This window comes from Pteropus alecto, unplaced genomic scaffold (genome assembly GCF_000325575.1).
Source record: "Pteropus alecto unplaced genomic scaffold, ASM32557v1 scaffold40, whole genome shotgun sequence".
Classification (NCBI taxonomy): domain Eukaryota; kingdom Metazoa; phylum Chordata; class Mammalia; order Chiroptera; family Pteropodidae; genus Pteropus; species Pteropus alecto.
Genome location: NW_006431919.1, coordinates 5123326 through 5144415, shown reverse-complemented (window position 1 = coordinate 5144415; position 21090 = coordinate 5123326). Strand labels below are relative to the sequence as shown.

Sequence of the window (21090 nt, the reverse complement as noted above, 5' to 3'; positions counted from 1 at the left end):
GCAGGTTGAATCATCCATTTATCTATCTACCCAACATCTCCCAATAAAGCTTCATGAAGCAAGGATCATATCCTTAGTATCTAGACTGAGACCTAGCAATAGCAAATGTTCAACTGATGAATGAGCAAGTACCCACTGGTACCAGGCCCCGTGCAAGAAGCTAAAAGCAGAACAAACAAGGTCCTTGAACTTAAGCAGATCGGTTAAGCGGGAGAAAAAGTCAACCAACCAGCCAACGGAGTGCAAGGCGGTACGGTAAAGACTACACATAGTACTCGTAGCAGTACACAGGGAGAGGGCACTTAACCAATAGGGGCGAGGATGAGGACAGTCAGGGAAGACTTTCTAAATGAAGGGACTACTAAAAAATGAGTATAAGGCAGACGAAGGGAGGGACAAAGGGTGTACTAAGCAGAGAAAATAGCATGTCCCAAAGGCAAGAGAAACAAGGGGTTTTCGGCAAAAAGAAAATCTTTCAGAGCCTATTCATAGGCTGAATTGATCTGAGACTTTGAAAAGAAGCATCTGTCAATTTTCTACTGTGCAAAGAGCTTTCCATATAAACTCCAAACCTATTCTCTTTTAGGATTCCAGACAGGCCGGGTGGGATTGGGGGCTGTAATTCTAGAATGGAGGCTAAGCTGTCTCTAGCCTTTCCAAAGCCTTCGCAGTCTGCAGGCCTGGAACTTGTAAGGCCTTTGTCCACTTACTACCTCTCTCCTCCTGACTCTAACCTGATCTCTGACACTTCTTGGAGGACCGCAGCCAGAACAGATAAGGAAGTTGGGGCTGAAAAGGCAGGGAAGAAGAAGGAGATGAGGGAGGTAGTCACAGTGGTACAATGGAAAATGAAGCACAGATTTCCACAGACCAAAGTCCAAGGTCATCTCTGAGGCCTCTTTATAAGCCTCAGACCAAAGAGGGTATGGGGAGTGGGGAGGGAGATGGAGCAAAAATCTGTTCCTGAAAAGGAAGGCAGTAATTTCAGTTTGACAGTAAAACACTTTTCTAACAGTGACCTCAATTAGTACTATTGTACATTGCTTTACTATTTCTCTAGCAGTCTAACTCCTCTTTCCTTCCATCTGAAGAAGGGGGAACTGAGATACTGAGATATTAAAAAAATGTCCCAAGGTCACACCAGCCATCACTGACAGGAGACCTGTGTTCTCGTCTATAGACTCTGTCCAGGATGTGCATCAGCTCCCTCTCCTTTCCCCTCTAGTGAGGGCCTGGGAGGCTTACAAAGGTGCAATGAGGACAAATTCAGGAAAAAGGAACTTAAAATACAGCCCCAGAGATTTAAATGGAGCAAAAAGAACAGCCAAGCATCAAGAAACTTGGGACACTGCTGCCAGAGGCTTCATGATCTCCTGTGAAAAATGCTACTTAGGAACTCATGCAGCTAGGGCTTTCCTGAGGGGTGGTCATCACTGGAAATGCAAAAAGGCCGCATCAACCCTCCTACAGTCACTGGTGACCTCAGCCTACATTATGACTCTGAGCCTCTGGCCTGCCAGCTAGCCCCACAGAGCCCACCCAGAGCTCTGTGTCTATACAACATCCCCTCACTCCAGCCTGGGCCCCCAGACCTCAGGGCAAGGGACAGGCCTCACTCACCTTGGGTCGTGCTGGGGAGGGCCGAGGCCTCTTCTTCACTTCAATCCAGTTCTCAGAATCTAGGTCAGGCAGGCTGGCAGACAAGCCCTTGGGCAGTGTCTTTAGGTTGCTGACCTCCTCTGTTTTCGTTGGCACAGGGGTGACTGCCCGAGGAGAGCCAGGCGCCGACTCTGAAGAGTGGAAAGGTGAGGTCCTCATCCCTCCAGTCCTCCTGATGAGGAGGACTGCTGGCCAGAGGACAAGGGCAAGGAGGCATCTGTATGCCCACAGGGTACCTACCTGTCTCCTTTTGGTAGTGCTGGCGGGGCACAAACTCCGGGCAGTTGAGAAGCTGAGAGAAATCGGTCTGAGAATAATCCACGATTGGGGGACCAGGAAGAGGCCATTTCTCGGGCTCCTCCCTCCTGCGAACTTTCTCATCAACAATCTCTACCACTTTGCTGTCCTTCAGGGCCTGCAGAGGAGAAGGAAGGGGAAGGCTCAGAGGAAAGACTTGGACAGACTGAGATTTAGAAGCTGGTAGATGACCAGGCCCCCACTCGCTCAGGCATGAGTTCCGCATTCCGCGCTGGCAGGAATAAAAGAACACTGGCACCCTCTTCCACAACTGGTGGACAAGTGAGATGTTCAAACTTGTAGGAGGCACCAGTATGAAAAACACACCTGCCCTGACTCTAATACTCTGCATCCAATAATCTGCCCCCGAGAAATACCTGCACAAACAAGAAGTATAAAAAAAGTCTATTCATAGTAACATTGTCAGCAACAGGCGAAAATGTGGAGGCTTCCTAACTTGCCACATGAGCAATTTAAATAAATTAGGGTACATCCATCCATTCAGCGGAATACTACTCAGAAATTAAAAAACACCCTCACATGTGCCAAGGTGGAAAGAAGCACAAAGAAACAGGTCTAGGTCAGCGAGTATAAGAGCCCATTGATGTCTGAATTTTTAAGTAAAAACATACAAATAAAAATTTTTCTAAGATTTGCAGGTAAACTGTTATGAGTATTTGTCTCTAGGAAAAAGGGTAAAGAGTGAAGAAGGGAAAAAAGTCTTTTTAAAAAATCTTTTAAATATAAGAGAAAAACATATCAATGTATCACAACATCCTCTGCTGGTAAGGCTGGGGAAAGAGGCAGTCTCATATACTCATGGTGAGAACAGAATGCAAAAGGCACAGACTCTGTAAGAGAATCAGGCAATAGTAAGCAAAATTACACATGCATTTCCCTTTAGTTCAGTCATCCCTCTTCTATAAATTCACACCAAAGACATACTGGCAAAAATAGGAAAAGATATATATTACTATGCTCTTAGATATGTTTATTTATTTTTATTTTTTAATTTTTTAGGTGAGGCAACCCTTAGTTCACCTCACAGATTGCAAGGACCTTGTCAGCTTATGATCCCTTATTTTTTTATTTTTTACGCCTACAGCACCTGGTCTTCCTAGGTGGTCTCCCATCCAAGTACTAACCAGGCCTGACCCTGCTTAGCTTCCGAGATCAGACAGGATCGGGCTTGTTCAGGGTAGTGTGGCCGTAGACGCTCCTAGCTATGTTAAGTGAAAACATAACGAAGGTGAAGAAATGCACGTGTTATATGCTACCAATTATCTAAGAAAGAAAAAGGAGACAAATATGTATAGGCATGAGCTTATTTTTATAACGGAAAGATTCAAAAAAGAAAGAAAAGAAAGGGAAAAAGGTGGAAGTGAGAGAATTTTAAGTCGGACTACTATAAATATACCATGCTGACTTGGAACCATGTAACTCTTTTACAGAAATGTAAAATAAATTAGAAATTAAGGGGAAAAAAGCAGTTCCTAAAATTTGAAAGCAAAATGAAACTAATGAACATATGTCAAGTTAAAAACATAACCACCCAAACATTATTTCAAATAACTTGAAAATACAGTCAAATGACTGTTAAAATAAAATTTAAAATTAAAAAACAAAAAACAAAAAACACGTTTTTAGTAGTAGAGATAGTATAAGAATAACGTGTATAAACTGTGGAATAAAATAAATGAATAATTATGTTGACATTAGAAATTAGAATTTTTGGCATGGGAAAAACTAGTTATAAATAAAAGATCCTTAGGGTTAAGTAAGGCCCTGTAGTCCTAAATTTTAATAGATAATAACAATATCATCTCATGATGTATTTTGGGAAAAAGCTCCAGAAACAATGACCAATCAAGTATCAATGAACACTCTATAACTTTCATGTGTTGTGCCTAAATACCATAAATACCATTTTCCCCAATTAGAGGAAGTAGAGCTCCTTGGGAAAAATGGCCAATTCCAGATCTCGGGCAGGACACGTACAAAATGCACCAACGTTCCACTGGCCAAATATGGAACAATCTGATTCAGCCTATCAACTGCAATGGACTGAAATAAATGAAATATGTTTGAATCTATAAGTTGTTAATGATATAAAAACAGAACAAAAAACAAGCTTAAACCTCATTGGTCACCTTTGAAGGTTACTAGGGATCAACTCATAATTCTGAAAATTGGTTAATAAAGAGAAAAATCCAGCATTTATTTATCTACCCTTCTTATACAAACTAAAAATCTCTTGGTAAATGAAAAGCTGATGAAGCAAACATCCTCCTCAAAGAGGTATTCCAGCTAACAAATGAAGACAGATTGATAGAATTAGAGTATAACCATTTTGCAATCCCCAGTGAAATAACAGGCAATGATTGCCAGCAGCGGCTTATATCACAAGGAGAATGAAATGAAATGCTAATGTGCCACTGGAGAGAATATATCATTATCTATAAAATAAAATAAGTAGGGCAGGATTAAAACCTGAATCTTATCAGGCCTCTAGATCAGCAGTCCCCAATCTTTTTGACACCAGGGACCAGTGCCCCTATGAGAATCGAATGCCTAATAATCTGAGGTGGAGCTGAGGTGGTGATGCTAGTGCAGGGGAGCAGCAAATAGAGATGAAGCTTTGCTCACCCACCAACCACCTTTTGCTGTGTGGCCCGGTTCCTAATAGGACATGGACTGTACCAGTCTGCAGCCAGGGGGTTGGGGACCCCTGCTCTAGATAACCAATTTACAAAATATCTGGAGTACAGAATATGTTAAATGACACCACTGTGTTCTGCAAGATATACGACTTAGTTTATTCAAATAACAAATTATAAAGAATGGGGAATAGAGACTTAAGATAACACAAGGGTCTTATTTTATTTAGATCCTGATTCTCAAACTACTAAAAGAAAATTTCTTTGATAAGTGGGGTAAATTTGTAATTGGCTGAACATCTGGTGATCGTAAAGAAATATTAATATCTTTACTTTTGATAATGATATTTCAATTATGTTTTTTTAACAGGCCTTTATCTTTTAGAGATAAGTACATGGATGAAATGTCAGGTTATCTTAACATTTTCTTCAAAATAATCTGGGAGAAGTACCAGATGAAGGAGGTAGATGAAATGACTGGCTATGAGCTGAAAATTCCTAAGGCTGGGCGATGGGTTCATTATACTATTGTTTACTTTTGTAAATGATTGAAACTTTCCATAATAAAAAGCGGGGGATAGGGAGGGGAAGGAGAAAGAAGAAGAGCAGGAAGGGAGGGAAGGAGAGAGGCTGGCTAATCCATGGAACTTTAGCAAAAGTAATCAAATAGGAGCTCTTCCAAGGTTTCCTGCCTTGGCCCAAACTCCGGCTCCATAAACAAGGACCTTTCTTTCCTCTGCACCCCAGCCCCAGGGATGGAGACATACCGCAAAGATGAGTGAAATGTCAGTGGTAAGGGCCTGCACTCGGTGGAAGGAAGCAATAAGAGTGATGGGAAGGAAGCCGTCAGCATCCATTTTCCGTCGCAGGAAGAAGTCTCGCTCTAAATTGTCCACGCTGAAGTAGTATTCACTAGATGGAGGGCAGAACAGGTATGACTGCTGCTGCATCATTTACAAATACTGCTTCCATGTTCTACTGTATATCCCAGTGACTTCACACAGACTCTGACTTACCCCGTCCCTATTGTACATACAAACAGTTTTTAGGGCTGAAAAGAAATGTTATTCTCTCATGGCTCCCTAAACTTGGGTCAAACCATTCCCTCTGCCCTTCAGCCCCTTTGCATGCCTGACGAACTCTTCACTTCCCCTTCTGCTCCTAAAACACATATCAAACTCTACTGCCATGCTCTATTTCCTTGTATGGCTCCCCCAGTGGACTGTGAGACAATAAATCCGAGTGGTTAGGAGCTAAGGTTCTGCAATCAGACAGAAATGGATTCAACTATGTGTCTTGTCGCTTAAAAGTTGTGAGACTCTGGGCAAGTTACTGGGCCTGTTTGCTCATCTATAAAATGGGATAAGACCCAGTTCAAAGGACTTAAGTCAATAACTGCAGGATTAAATAAGGGAATGCCTGTCAAGCACTTAGCACTAGGCTTGCCAATAGTGAGGACTCAGTGTTTGTTAGCACTCTGACCATGCAGCCATTACACAGAAGTGGGCAGAGTCTCGACATCTTCTATTTTGTTAGTGGTAATTTATAATTTCTTAAGGTAAATATGGTATTACTTTAGAAATAAATAACTTCATAAAAGTGATCTTTCTTAGCTCCAACCAAGGCAGCAACTGCTGCCAGCACCAGAGGGCCTGTCCAGCTGCCAAATTCTGGCAGCTCCCAACCCCCTACCCATCTCTCCAGGAAGAAGCCCCCACCCCCCCCGCCCACTCACATCTGGCGCTTGATGTAGTCTTTAAGCAGCTCCTGGTCCACACTGTAAAGCTCGGTGCTGCTGACATTGTCAAAGTAGTAGGTGATGTTGTTCATATACTTGGGGGTTCGAGGCCCATCTGTACCATCAAACTTTCGGTAGCCAAACTGGTAGTCAAAATGGGCTACAGGGAAAATGGGTGTCATGAGGGAGGGGCGATTCCTGCCCACCGCCCCCGCCGCACTCCCTTGGACATCCCGGAGCCCAAAGGGGCCTCACGTACTTCGAGTGCCACCCCGGCCGCGTCCCCGGCCACGACCACGCCCCCGTCCACGGCCGCGGAAGGAAGCCCGCGCCCCACCAGCCCCATCACTCTTCACACTCGATGTCTCATCCTGGTCGTGCCAGGCAGGCTCCGATTTGGTCTCTGGTTGCCAGGCTGGGGTGGGGGGGGCCACAGGCACAGGCACGTAGGTGGCAGGCTCAGACCCTATGGGGAGAGGGGGAACTGTTCAGGCCTGAGGGTAACCCCCATGCCCAGGCCCTCCACAGTAGGTGGTGCATACCTCTGATCTCCCCGCGGTTGGCAGGTGTGTGTCGTGGTTCTGGCGTCGGGCGAGCAGGGCGGGAGACCAGTTTCTCTCTGGATACTTCAGGCTTCATGTCTATTTGCAGTGGTACCCACTTGTGTTTGTTCCCTGGAGGATATCAATGGCACATCAGAAAGACCTGACATAGTAGTTCCTCTCAACCATCCCTACTTCCAACCCTTCTTCTCCTGCCCAGGGATTCAGGCCTGAATCACCATCTGGTGACCTTAGGCAAATTCCTTTCCTGCATTGGACCTCACTATGATGGACACTCCTACTTGACTCTCGACATCGTTTCTCCATGATGAGAGAACTCCCTTCTGGAGCCTGACACAAGACTACCCAGAATCAAGACTGCACTCTCCAGGCTCCTATTAGACTTGTGCCAAAGTGCTGGCTACGAGAGCTGAGTGACAGTAGTCAATTCCAGGTTGAGCCCCTAAAAGGAAGGGAGCCACTCTCCCCCTTTCCCTTCTTACTAGCAGGAATAAGAAGGCAACAGTGAACCACCTTGAATGAGAAGAGCAAACACACCACAGGAGAGGAATCAGAGTTGCCATTTGAGTCCTGGCCTACTTACTCTGAACTGTCAGGTGAGAGAAATAAACTTCTGTTTTGTTTAAACCACTGTTACTTTGGACCTCTGTTAGAGCAGCTGAAAGCACTTTAACTGTTTCAGCCAGGGCAATGAGAACTCATCTTTAAATGAAATCTTTCATGGGATAGCAACATATCAAGACACACAAAGAATACACTGAAGCAGGGACTTCACCTATCTTACACACTCCTATAGGGCTCTACTGCTGAGAACAGGGCTTACCAAATGCTTTTTTAATAAGGGAAGGAATTGATGGACGAATGGCTGATATGAAGCCTGCTGGCCCAGAGGCCTACACCAACCAACCTAAGGGCTGTTTGGGGGGTCCTGAAATTCCTCTGCAGTCCTTATGTTCTGACATTTCACAATTCTGCCCTGCCACCTTCTCCCAAGCCCTCCTCCAAGCCACTCACCTTTCTTCTTCTGCCCGCCTCGCTGGCAGTCCTCGTCCCCATTCTTCTCCTCCCCCGATTCATCCGATTTGGTTTTCGGGCTCTCCTTACTATCACTCCCCTCTCCCTTCTCCTGTTCCTTCATGTCCTTTTTGGATGGCAGCTTACGGGCAGGCTGAGACTTGTGGGACTGTGGCTGCAGCGGGAAGTAAAGTAACAGGGGACATGTGATGAGTCTGAGAGTCTCTTGGGATGGGACGGAAGGGCGCTTCCTGTCACTAGAAAGACCAAGCGGGAGCTGGAGTATGTGATGGCAGGTTGTGCTGGATGTATTCTAAGGTCCTGTTTTCACACCTGTGATGCTTTCACTAGGAAATGTGGTCAGACAGGAGGTAGGAGAAAATCTATTTCTCCAGCTTCCTCAAGTCTTAGTGAAAGAGACAACCCCCAGGACAGAGGGGCTGGGGGGCTTGCAGGTGCCAAGCATTTACTCCCTGCAACAGGAGCACATCCAGGTAGTCTGTGGGATGGAGGACAGGTTGGCCTTTGGTCTGCCCACATCAACACTGTCTGAAAACTGAAGGCTAACCGATGGTCACAACCAGGGAGAAACCTAGACCATCACCTCAGAACAAAAGCACCAGGAAACCGAGGACTGACCAGGAGCCCTTCCTCTGCAGAGACTGAAGGGAGCTATAAAAACTTCTCCAAGGCATGTTAGAGGTAGACACCTGGCCAATGATCACTCTCCTGCTTTACTCACTGGCAATCCATGAGCAGTGATATAGAACACTGGCTCCAGAAAATGCAACACTTCTGACTTCCAATTCCCACTTAGCCATTAAGGGATAGTAATTAACCTCTCTCAGCCTCATGGCCTCATTTGTAAAACGGGAATTAAAGGACCTACCTTTAGTCACTGTGAAGATGAGGTGAAATGATGAATAGACAGCACTTGGCAGTCCCTGATACACAGTAAGGGCTCAAATGATGATTCTTAGCTATTTCAGTGCTGCACAGATTATATCAACCACTCCTCTTAAGGTTAAGACCTGAGGCTCTGAAAGCTTGAGAAGCCAAATGTGCACATGTAGACAGAGTTCCATCCTGCCCATACCTCCCTCAGACTCACCTGCACACTCTTGTGGGCTATCTCTCCAGGTGTGGGCCAGTTGATTGCATCTCCAAAGTCACCAACCTGCAAGGCACATTCTATGAGGGCCCCAGGGTGACCCTGCCTCTACCATTCAGCCCCTCACCCAAAATACAGCTCCGCCAAGAGATCAGAGGCCAAAATCAGTCCGTCACTTGGACCACCACACTGGAGGCCCAGAAGGGGCTCGCCTGCTATTCAGAGGATCCAGAACCACTTGACAACTCAGAAGCATTCACTGAAACAGAAAAGAGGCCACCACCTCTAGGAAGGCCTTTTGGGTTGCCCACTCCTAAGCCTTACCTTGCTGCCTTTGCGCTGTTTAGGAGTTGCTGCTCTCACCACCTTGGCTGGAGCAGAATGTTCTGTGAAAAGAAGGGAGAGATGGTTATGCAGAGCCCGTGGGAGAGGCCTACCACCAGCCAGCTCTTCACCCTCATCGCCACTGCCACTCCACCAAGCAACCTGCAGATTCTCAGGCGAGGAAGACGTGGGAGAGAGTAAAAGGACATTGCTGCAACACCAGTAAAAAAAAATTTTATTAGCCTCTTTCTGAAGAAATCATGGAAAGTGAGCTCATGGAAACAATTGGCAGCCAAACCTCAGGAACTTGACTCGGAGGTGGGAGGGCTCTCACAACCCTATACCCTCTTGTAAAAAGGGCATCAGGACCTGGAGAGGTTAAGTCTAAGGCAGACAGAGTCCACAAGAGTTCTATAACTGATGGCTCCTGAATCACAGCAGATTCCATAAAGGTAGGGTGTGAAAGACCCTCTCTGAGCCTAACATTCTAGAAGTCTGCATGTGAGCAGACCTGGGCTAAGTGATCACGTGAAAGACAAGATAAAAACCTTAACTGGGCAATGAAGAAGTCCTCACACACAAGGGCCAGCTTGGTCCTCAATGACCTGTGGTCAACAGGAGGGTTAGCCACTCAGGAAAGATTCTGTCTGCCTTCCAGGTTTCCAAACAAAAAGTGAGACCCCATTTGTCTCAAGGGTTCCTCCTTTAGGAATTTATCGTAATGATACAAGTTAGACAAATGTTTAGAGTTACATATAAAGATGTCCACACAGTGCTGTTTAGAACTTCAAAACATTGAAAACAACCTACATGTCCAATAGTAGAGAACTGACTAAAGTTTAACAATTTTTAGAGTAATCATTAAAAAGATAATGTTCTGTACTGATATGAAAAGATAAAAACAAATAATAAAAAGTCACAATCTTATTTTTGTAAAAAATAAAAACTGTGTATATGCACCTATACGTAGCGGAAACTCTGGAAGGATATATAACTAATCAGGAATTAAGTAGTATGTTGATAGTGATTTAATTTTGTTTGGAATTCTCCAACAAAAGACATGGGCTTTTAAAAAGAGAACTGTGTGTGTATGTGTGTGTGTGTCTCAAGGAAGTGGCTCTAATAGGTCTGGTCCCTTCTACACCCACAATGTTTTCTCAACACGGTTTTGAAGACAAGGGTTTCTGAACCCTTCCTCCCCCATAGACCCACTGGAAAAGATATATCCTGGGGCTTACCCACTTCTCTACTATCGCTTTGTCTCCACTGTTGGCCAGCCAAGCCAAGATAAGAGCTGGCCCACCCTGAGCAGAGAAGTTTGCAAGGCTGGTCTCAAAAGAAATGTTCTACTCCTTGATCAAACCTACGTTCCCTTAATGAGTAGTGAGAGTCCTTGCCTGCTTCCTAACTGTGAAGCCACTGCATTCTTGGCTTCCACTCCATACCAGAGCAACTGTCCCCTCAAGATACCCCACATGTCTCTGAGAGCTGAAACTGTAGAACCTAGCCCATCACAGAATGTGCTGCTGGGCAGTGGAGAACCAGAAAGTCTCTCTTAGTCTCAAGAAGATGGAGCCCTTAGGCCCAGGGAGCTACTTACCCCATACTGATTTTCTTGATAATCCTGGGTTGGCCCAGAGAATACCACCCAGTGCCCTGACTAGGCTGCTTTGAACCAGGACCCTGGCAGAGGAAGCCATTATAGGATCATCTCCCTCACCTATGGTAGTAATCCCTTCTCTGGGGCCCATCCTCCAGGCCCTCACACTTCCTTCATGCTACCAGGAAGAGCACAGGCCAAAGGGCCTGCAACGTCAAGTTCATTAACAAGAAGTTGGAAAAAGGGAATCAGGTTCAGTAGGGGAGGTGTTCCTAAAGATTGTTCTCAAAGTAAGGCAAAGTTTTTCAGGTCATTGTCTGTTCCTTCTAAGAAAAGTCTCAAAACTGGGAAGAATCAGCTTCTATGATGATCCTGACATTTTGTTCACCAAGATCACAAAGGGACATGGTAAAGTACTAAAAGTTCATCTTCAATTAATGGGAGAACCCTCCTGCTGTTCATTAAAGGACCCACTGATTCCCTACTCCCCCACCAATTCCAAGCTGACAGGGGAATATGGCTAGTTTGGGCATACACGGAATATTTTTCAATTAGTCTGGAGTAAAGTTGAGGAAAAAGCCCCTTCCTTAATGTCCCTCTGTCCCAAGAACCCGTAGTGCCCTATTCTTACTCTGCTCCCAGCTAGGGCCTCAGGCTGTCCCTGCCCCAAGGGAGAACGAAGTCCTGAAAGAGACAGAAAAGTCCACTAGGGAGAAAGAAGTACTTCTGCCTTTAAGCAATATTCCTAGATCTGTTAAAATCCTAGAAACCTAGGAAAGCTCAGACGAGCTGCTATTAGGCCCTGTGGGAAGCTGAGAAAAAAAACTAGGCTTTCTGACTTCAATTACACATTCCTTTCTGGGTCCTCTCCCAGCCACTCACCTTTACCAGGCAACCACTCCTCTCTCCTCCACCTCAATCCCACCCCCCCGCACCAGTCCCCACGTCTAAAACCATCCTAGCCAAATCAGGGGACGAACCCCCTCCTCTGAATTTGGAAACTTGTGCCAGCCACCCCTGACCCAAGCATAGCCCAGGAAATACTAAAGTCATCACCCTGCACCTGCCTAAGAAAACAGCTGTAAAATGTTAGAGCAGCAAAAACGACCATGGATTCTAACACCACCTGTCTGCAGACGGAACTGAGGCCCCCAAAGGAGAGGCTCCAAGAAGAGCCACGATGGGAGCTGGAAATCTCAACTCTTTGTGTCTAGTGCTCCTCCAGCTCACCAGAAATCCTGTGTCCACTGGTGGGAGAATGGGTCTCAAACCTTCCTGGTGGAATCTTAGGGCACTTCCCTGGTGTTTCCCGGCAAGCAGGGTTACTGATGGCAGGGAGAGGTTCTCAGGTAGAGAGAGAGGGAGAAGTGGGGTGAGGCAAGCTCTACACGGCCCCCTAAGAGGCTTCCTCCTTGACTAAGGCAAGTCAGAGGTTAACAGGTATCTGGAAAGGGAGAAACGCCACTTCCTGGCCCACAGGACCACAGTCAGCTAGAAGCCAGCACAGACTCTAGTTGCAGGGGGTCAAGGGGCTTCCTAAATTCCCCTGCTTATGTTTCTGCAGTAGATGTAGCACACCGGAATCCATGCGGGGGGTGGGGTGGTGGTGGCACACACCAGGAACCCTTTTTGATCCAACTTACTATTTTTACTTAAGATTACTGAGAGTGGTGGGAACAGGGTAGCTAAACCACTGCAGCTAATGCAGGAAACAAGGGGTGGGTGCGGAGGGGCGGCTGGGCAGAAAAGGATTAATGAGCGGGGTGGTGGGAGCAGCGAGGGTGGCTGACCACTGTCTAACCTCAGATTCTCATTGCACCTCAACTTTCAAGTGTGACAGCACTTCATTCAAACACTGACTAGGAAAGCAGGACAGCCTATCATTAAGCATATAGATGTTGTTATCTGATGTGCTTAGGTTGGAGTCTCTGTATACTCTCTCCCTTGCAGAGCCCCTTTGAACTTCAGTTTCCTCATCTGTAAAACTGAAGTCTTAATTATCTCATAGGGCCGCTGTGACAGTTAAATGAACAGAGCATATTAAAAGTGCCTAGCACACAGTAAATGCTAAATAGAGTTGACCCTTGAACAATGCAGCAGTTAGAGATACCAACCCCCGTGCAGTAGAAAATCCACATATAACTTGTGACTCCCCCAAAACTTAGTTGTCCCTCAGTATCCATGGGGATTAGTTCCAGGACCCCCTGCAGATAAAATCGATGGCTGCTCAAATTCCTGTATAAAATGGTGTAGATCAATGCAAACAGCTGGCCCTCTGCATCTGTGGACTGAAGCAGTACAGGTATTTATTTAAAAAAAAAATAAAAAAAAAAAAAAAAAACCACATGTAAGAGGACCTGTGCAGTTCAAACCTGCCTGTGTTGTTCAAGGGTCAACTGTAAATGCTGAATACTACAATTCAAATGCACAAAGGAAGCTTAGTATTTCCAAACAATCTCCATCCTCATCATTAAAGAGAGAAACCATTAAATAATCCCTCAAGATGAAAAGAATCAGTGTGTGGAAAAAAACTCTTGGTGATCAAGTGGCTCAAGTTACTGATTCAGATTACAAATGAGCCTCCTCCCAAGCCTGGGCTCCAGGGCAGGTTTCCCCAGGAAACAGGAAAGAAAGAAGGGGAATTTACCACAGGTTCCCAGGGAGGCTTCGGCAGCAACCTCTGCCATGCTACAGAGGAAGGAAGAGCACAGGGAAGGCCTAAGTTCCCTTTCAGTTGAAAGGTAGTCACTCAATTCTTTACTCAGCATGGAAGAGGAAGACAGCTTGCCTCAGAGTCTTCCCTAGCCTACAAAGGGGCTAACCCCATAAACACCTGGTACAGAGCCAGACAAAAAGACAAAATATTTTCCATATTATCTTGTTCCAGAAAGATCCCTAAAGCTGCTGACTTTTTGTAATAAAAGCTACCCAGAGGGGCCAGTGCTAGGAGGTCTAAGCAGCAAGAACATGGTCAGCCAAGGGAAACTAGTGAAAGGTTTTAGGGGGAGAAGGCTCATGAGTGAGTCAAACTCATCATTCAAGTCATGGTAAGAACTGGCAAGAGGGAAAAGAAGCTGGAACTGAAGTCAAGAGACCATTGTGGGTAAAAGGTGAGACGAGGTTGGGCTAAGGAGAAATTCTGGAGGACTGAGAATAGATGGTCAGAGAGGACTACTAGATTTAAAGCCTTAGTGCCAGGAGAATAGGGTGGGTGGGAGGTCGGTATGTAACCAGGTGATGAAGGCTGTGAGAATACCTAGCATCATCTAGAGATTGGCATTTGAAAAGGCTGAGTTTACCCTGAATGCAGAGAACTTCTACCTTGGGAAGCAAGCTAATTTGTGAGGCTTTTACTTGAGTTCACACTCAATCATCTGCTGCCCTATCCCCGGCCATTCAGTTGACCTCCTTGGAGGGAGCCCTCTCCGATCCCAAGTGAAGTGCACCTGCTAGATGTTCTCACAGCCTTCATCACCTGGTTACACACCTACCTCCCATCCACCCCACTATGTGTTCCTTGAGGGCAGGAACCAGGCTACTTTCACAGCAGTAATCCCAGGGTCTAGCTCAAGGCCTGGCGACACAGCACATCTGTTTAATGAATGGCAAGTTCACATACCCATCTCCTCAATGATTTCACACCAGAGAAGAAAAGAGGCTTTGCTTTCCAAGTGCTAATTCTTGGGGCTATGGCCTCAACTCTCAGTCTTCAGCTGGGAGCCCTCTCTAGACCTGGGGGAGGCTGCCCAGGCTGGAGAAACAAGTGTCCTAGGCACTGCTAGCTCCTGGATGAACTCATGCCCCGGCTCTGCCTTAACTCAGAAGCAGCTGATTGCCTGAAATCAGTGCTGGGTCCTAGTCCAAACTCCACTCATCAGTTTTATCACTTCAGGGACACTACCTACCCACCTCCCCGAGCCTTACCCTCCCCAACTAAACAAAACGTGGTAATATTCCGTCTAGAAGTATGAGAATGCAAGATCTCAACCACTAAGATTTCTCATCCAAAGCAGATGTTAAAACCAAGCTGTGGCTATAATATTAACAAGTGCAGATAATATGTAGTGAGCTTTTACCAGATGCTGCACACTGTTCTAACAGAGTTACTTCCTCTAATTGGTCTCATTTTACAAATGAGGAAACTAAGGCACATGGTGTAAAAGTTTTTTGCCAAGATCACAGTCAGTAAGCAGAACAAGATTTGGAGCCAAGCACTCTGATTCTAAAACCTGTGCTCTTAACTGCTAGGAGGAGGGACCAAGTTACCTCCTCACTGTAGCCAAGAGGGCAGGCCCTCAATGGCAGAGCTGCAGGGCTATCATTCTACACACTGGGGAAAACCAAGACCCAGTGCAGGGAAACCTAAGGTCACAGCAGGGCAAGTAACACTCCTAGGACTGCACGCCAGCAACCCTTCTCCCCTACCCAGAGAGAGGCGACGAAAACTGCCAGCAAGCACACCCAACTGAAGTCCCTACCTCTGGCACCCCAGCAGCCCTGTGAAGAAAAAGGCATTGCTCTCAGCCCACCTGACATGGATTCTGCCCCCACCCTCTGCTTGAGCTGTAGCCCAGACCCCGACTGTGGCAGGTGGCAAAATCGCTAAGGGGAGGGTGAGGCAGGCAGGCAAGGGAGTCTGGGTTCTATCACCCACCTGTGCCTGTCCCTTCCAGGACAGCTTCAGGCAGTCTGAAAAGCCTGGTGTATTCTCAGCTACCACTCAGCCCAGGGATGCACTGGAGTCACAGAGAAGGAGCTTGGGAACCACAGGCCTTTTATCTTATCCCCACTGACTCTAACATCTCTAGGCAAGAACATTCTACTGAGTGAAAGAAAAGTCGGGTTAACCCTCCTCACCTTGTTCACCAGTTATCCCCGCCAGTGGCATTGGCTACCACCTCTCAGAGGCCTCTCTCTGCCCAGCCCTCCTGCCCCAACTTTCCCCCAACTTGTAGATGAAATATAGGAGGGGGCTGAAGGGCGCCCTCGTTGGGGAGGGGTGGGCAAAGAGGGAGAAACCTTCAGAAGGTCAGACCATCTTGAGACTCCAAAGGAAACTGCCTGCCGGCCAGCAGCCAACACAAGAGTGCAGTCTGTGCCCCTTGGCTTGAGAGGAGCAGGGGCAGGGAACCAGTCACATGATGCCACCCAGCCCAGCCCAGGACAAACCCCAGTCAACTATCTTTAGCCCACGGTGACCCAAGCAGCCCAGTGTCTACACTCTCCCTGCAGACATGGATCCTGCTACCCTTGGGTGGCTGTGGCTACTACCCACCCCCACAGCTGGTATCAGTCTCCAAAGTCATGCCTAAAAGCTAATTATCACCACAGCTGAAATACACAGCAGCCAATGAAGTTCCTGGCCTCCCAGTGCCAGCTCCCTAACCCAACATTTCTGAAAAGCGCATTTGGTTCTATTTAGAACAGTAATAATTATAACTACCTTTTACTGGGTACTGACTTGGTGCCCAAAACTGGTCTATGTGTGATTTCATTTAATTGCCTGCAAAACACTATTATTCCAGTTGTTCAGAAAATGAAATTGAGGGAAGGGACTTGCCTAAGGTCACACAATATATATTCCATGTGACATTATTCAGATATCAGCATAAATTCTTCCAAGGGGGCCCTCCCTGACTCCCCATTGTAAATCACTGTCCGACTAACAACTCTGAATCAAACTCTAATTCAGTCTATAATTTGGGGTCTTCAGAGCACTCACCACCCTCTGAAATAGCTGCATTTGTGTTACCTCAACCCATTAATCAATTACTGAGTCCATACTATGTCCTTGCAAGGTACCAAAGCTCTTTACATGCAGTAGCTCTTATTTTTCGCAACCACTCTAGGAGGTAGGTGTGATGATTCCCAGATTGAGATGAGGAAACTGAGACTCAGAAGATAGGCTAAGTGACCTGCCCAAGATCATCAGGCTAGTAGGTAGCAAAGCTGGGATAAAAACGCAGGTACAGCTTGACCAGGACATACTGTGGCCTCCGTGGAGGACGACTGGGAGCTCCGTGTGGGTAGACGTCTTTTCAACCTTGCTGCTGGCCCCTGAACCCAGGACTGCAGCCTGTGCAGGGCAGGCCCACAGTACCTATTTACTGAATGAAGGAATTTGTATAGGTGTGGGTGCTTATCAAGGAGCTTCCAGAGCATTCTCTTCTGGGAAGAGAGGTTAATACCCCCTTTGCACGATGACTGAACAGATGTGCAGCCGGGCAAGCACATCCCCTTTGGAGTCCAGACCTATGCTCTGTTCTCGGAATGCTTCAATCCAGACACCAGGGCCAGCTGTGGGAAACAGGTCAGGGAAGGTACATAGCGGACGAAACAGCATAGGGGCTCCTCCAGGCCCCAGGCTGTACCATAAATCACAAGACTGGCTGGCTGGCAACCATAGAGGTGGGAGGCACAGGGCCAGCTAGGGGACAGCACCTACTCAAGAGCAGTGGAGGCTCCATCCCCAAACATAGGCTTAGTGTTGCCAGAGCTTGAGTTCTCAAGAGAAACAGAGAAACAAAGTAGATATCGAAAGGAAATTTCCTGCTTTCTAAATACTGTTAATCAGTTCACATTTTAAAAACCCCTTTACAAGCCACAAGCAGCCTGTGCACTCTCGTGTGCCCTCCGAAGCCTGAGTTTAGGCAAGCCAGTCGTCAGATGGCTGGGCCCCGGATTTCAGGAGTCGCTCCTCTCTGGAAGGATCCAGGTATATGTATGCAATGAATGCTCTGCTGCCCACCTGACTCCACTGTCCTGATGTGGGAGGCTGCTGAGAGTTCTATCCTGTCCCAGGTGGTCACCCACTTCCTCAGGTAATGCGAACTCATTTTTATTGTCTTAAATATAGGGCGTTCTCCGCTGAAAGAGGCTTTTGAATCCCTAAGAAATGACTGTGGATTATACCTGTTACTGGAGTAGGGAGGGGTGGAAAGGACCTGAGAACTCATCCCATTGTACAGACAGAAAAACAGGCCCAGGAAGGACCAGGCTGTGCCCAAAGCGCCCAGCAAACCATTGTGGAGCCAACACTGAACAGAGTTCCTGCCTCCAGATCCAGAGCTTTTCCCACAGGTGAAAGCCAATTTCTCCCCTCAACAAATATGCCCTGTGCACCACCACATCCACTCACAGGGTGGGGGGCAGGGCCTCAGGGACTCAAGCACTAAAGGAGCCAACCCTCTGTATTTAAGAAAAACAACTCACTTGGAACCGGAATATATGACAGGAAAAAAGGGTGCTCTGGGTGAGTGGATCTGGGAGAGGGTTCCACCCCCAACTTTTACTTTTTTACACTTCTCCAGGAAAGACCAAACCTCAGCTCTCTCTGGAAGACATGGGGTGGGCAAACCTGACCAGCCATCTATCCAGTGTGGCAGGTGGGGGTACCCTCACTAACCATTTCCTGCTCTCTGAAATGACTAAGCCCTAATGGCTCCAGCTCTGCAGGACAGGGACATTTAGTAACTGAAAACTCCACAAAAATGGGAAGGGCTTGCTGGGTGTCCCGAAAGAAGATGGAAAGTTGGGAGTTCTTGGGGAGACCAGTCCCCACCATCCAGTTCAGTCAGGCTAGTCTTTCTCCCCAGAAGCAGCTGATTTGCCTCTCTTAGAGAGTTGGGGCCAGCTTTTGAGACTCCTTCAGCTCTACATGCTACATGCGAACTGGGAAAGAGCAGAGCCCTGGGGGATCATGGATGTGGAAGCAGCGGCTGCTTTACCTGCAGACTTCCTACCCCTGCTCACACAGGCCCTCCAGGCAGCGGCAGGTACCCTATTCCACTCTCTCTCTCTTCAGCAAATGCAGAGAGGGTCTGACCCCAGGCCCCAAACTCACCCCACCACCAATTTACTGGGCTGCTGGGCTAAGAGGCGGGACAGAGCAGTTAATAGCATGGACTTTGGAGCTCACTCGAGGAAGTTCTAAACATCAGCCACCATCAAATAGGTTAACTCATAAGGCTGGGGGAGATGGTCAAATCAGACCACTCATGCAGTCTGTAACCTGAGGCATTAACTGGGCCACAGAAGAATGAGGGCCAAGCAAGCAGGCTCATGAGGAGACAAAAAGGCACCTTACATGGAAGCTCCTAGAAGCATCAGACTTAACCTCTGGTTTTCTAAAACCATGAAAAGGGTTGATAGATGCTAGCTCACAGGATTTAAGCAGCTCAAATGAGGTCATACTTAAACACAGAATTACTGTAAATGCATAATAACAATTTTTAAAAATCTCTGTGAGGTAATTCTTGAATCTGGTGCTAACAAAAAAAGGGGGGTGGGGTGGGGTGAGGAGTATGGTTGCCAGATTTAGCAAATAACAACTCAGGGCATCTAATAATGTGACGAACAGGTAAAGAGCAGGTATCTTTTTTCAAAATAAGTATGACCCACGTAATCATCAGGACACCTTATACTAAAATATTATTCACAGTTATCTGAAATTCAAATGTAACTGGCCATTCTTTATTTTTATTTGCTAAATCTGGCCACCATAGGAAGGACCATAGCCCCATGTTCCATGACAGTGGAGTAGTGAGAACCTGCGGTCATTCCAGTCTTAACATCCTTTAACTTTATCCTTAAGCTCATTGATCACCCAAACCACAACTTCAAATAAAGCCAGCTTTCTAGGCTGCACTTCTTAAACTGGAAGTGGGCACATGGGTTCTCATTTTAATATTTTTCTTTTTAATTTACACTTATGTTCTTTTGTATTAAATATTTAATAGTTTCTTGAAAACAAAAATAAATGGCAGAGCTGTTCTGATGGAAATGGAACCCAAGCCCCTTCCCTCCTTTATCTCCCACTCACCTGGAGTTCCTGTGCAGACGCTGACATGAAAAACCCTCACTTCACAGCTGTGGAAACTGGGACCAGTGAGCTAGCAGGCTTGCTTAAAATTCAGATTCCTGCCTTTCTCCAAGCTCCAGAAATCAGGTTGGGGAGGGGAGCACAGCTACAGCAGCTGTATCTTTAACAAGTTTCCTGTGCAATGCTGATGCCAACTGATGCTTGAGAACTGAGCTGCCAATGGGTAAGACTACCAGGAAGGAACCCTGGCCTCCAACCCTCAGTCCAGGGCATCACGCTTAAGAGACGGGAATTAACTGGCTTACAAGAGCAGGAGGTAGCAGCTCTAATCACACACACAAAGAGCAGCCAGAAGAGGGGTGCATGGGGATTCCATCTCCTCATTTACCTACCAGTCCAATCTCCAGCATCAGGAACCAAGACCAGTCAGGTCAAGAAGCCATAAGCTAAGTGTCTTGACAGACGTGAGGTCACAAAGGATCAGTCAGGGCTGGGCTCAAGGTTTAGTTTCACGACAAGCTCCAAACTATGGCAGTGCCAGAAGGAGAAGAATGAAGGCTCTGAAGAAAACTGTCTGCCTCTTCCTTAAAGCCAAAAAGGCTCTACTCTTACCCTAAGCCAGTTTGCTCATCCAGTGCTCTGAGGTCTGGGTCCTTTAAATAGTAATGGCTACACTTACTAAGCATTAGCATCAGGTCTCCGGCTGCAGGCCTTTTGTGCATTAGGTTTTTTAATCCTTACAACTGCTATCCCAGTTGTAGAGGAGACTCAACGGCTAAGTGGCCAGCCAAAGGTCACACAGTGAGAAGGGATCTGACCCCAAGATTTGAAATCCCAGGCTACTCTAGGCCTCTCTCAGCTCTGCAGGGGACAAACACTAGATTCTTTAGGTCCTCCCAGGGCTCTACCTCAAGCCTACAGGCCCTACAGGGGACTGAGGCCACTGGCACCAAAATTCACTGCTCTGAGCCTATTCACTAGTTCACTTGCCAGGTGGGGATAATGCCACTCACACAGGGGAAGAAGGGCACAGCAGAGCCAGGAACCAAAGCACTATATACTGCAAAGGCAAGGCTCGAGGGCCACCTGCAAGCCATAGGCCCGGGTTCTGGCCAGCACCAATCCCAGGAGAACTTTGTCTCCTCCAGATGAGAAAGGAGAGGATGGAAGAAAGTGAAGAGCCTACAGGACAAAGGACAAGCAGGAGAGGGGAACAGGAGGTAGAAAACCCAGGGTTTTGTACAGGCCCTGCTCTGGGGCACAGAGGAGAGCTACAGAGCATAAAAACTACCCATCTAGGTAAATT

General features: G+C 46.8%; 1 protein-coding gene and 1 non-coding gene across 2 annotated transcripts in view; both read right to left on the bottom strand.

Annotated features, from left to right (window-relative positions):
• The window catches only part of LARP1 (La ribonucleoprotein domain family member 1), a gene marked incomplete at its 5' end in the record, with an annotated part of 52659 nt that overhangs the window by 13248 nt on the left and 18321 nt on the right, over positions 1-21090 (bottom strand). Inside the window, 9 exons of the mRNA XM_006906574.2 lie at positions 1621-1790; positions 1900-2074; positions 5381-5525; positions 6349-6511; positions 6611-6817; positions 6894-7025; positions 7929-8103; positions 9040-9105; positions 9364-9425. Of these exons, the coding sequence (XP_006906636.1) occupies positions 1621-1790; positions 1900-2074; positions 5381-5525; positions 6349-6511; positions 6611-6817; positions 6894-7025; positions 7929-8103; positions 9040-9105; positions 9364-9425 (1295 nt within the window). The remainder of the gene's footprint in view (positions 1-1620; positions 1791-1899; positions 2075-5380; positions 5526-6348; positions 6512-6610; positions 6818-6893; positions 7026-7928; positions 8104-9039; positions 9106-9363; positions 9426-21090) is intronic.
• On the bottom strand, positions 3053-3171 carry LOC112475256. The gene has a single exon (XR_003044658.1). It is a non-coding gene; the product is annotated as a 5S ribosomal RNA (ribosomal RNA).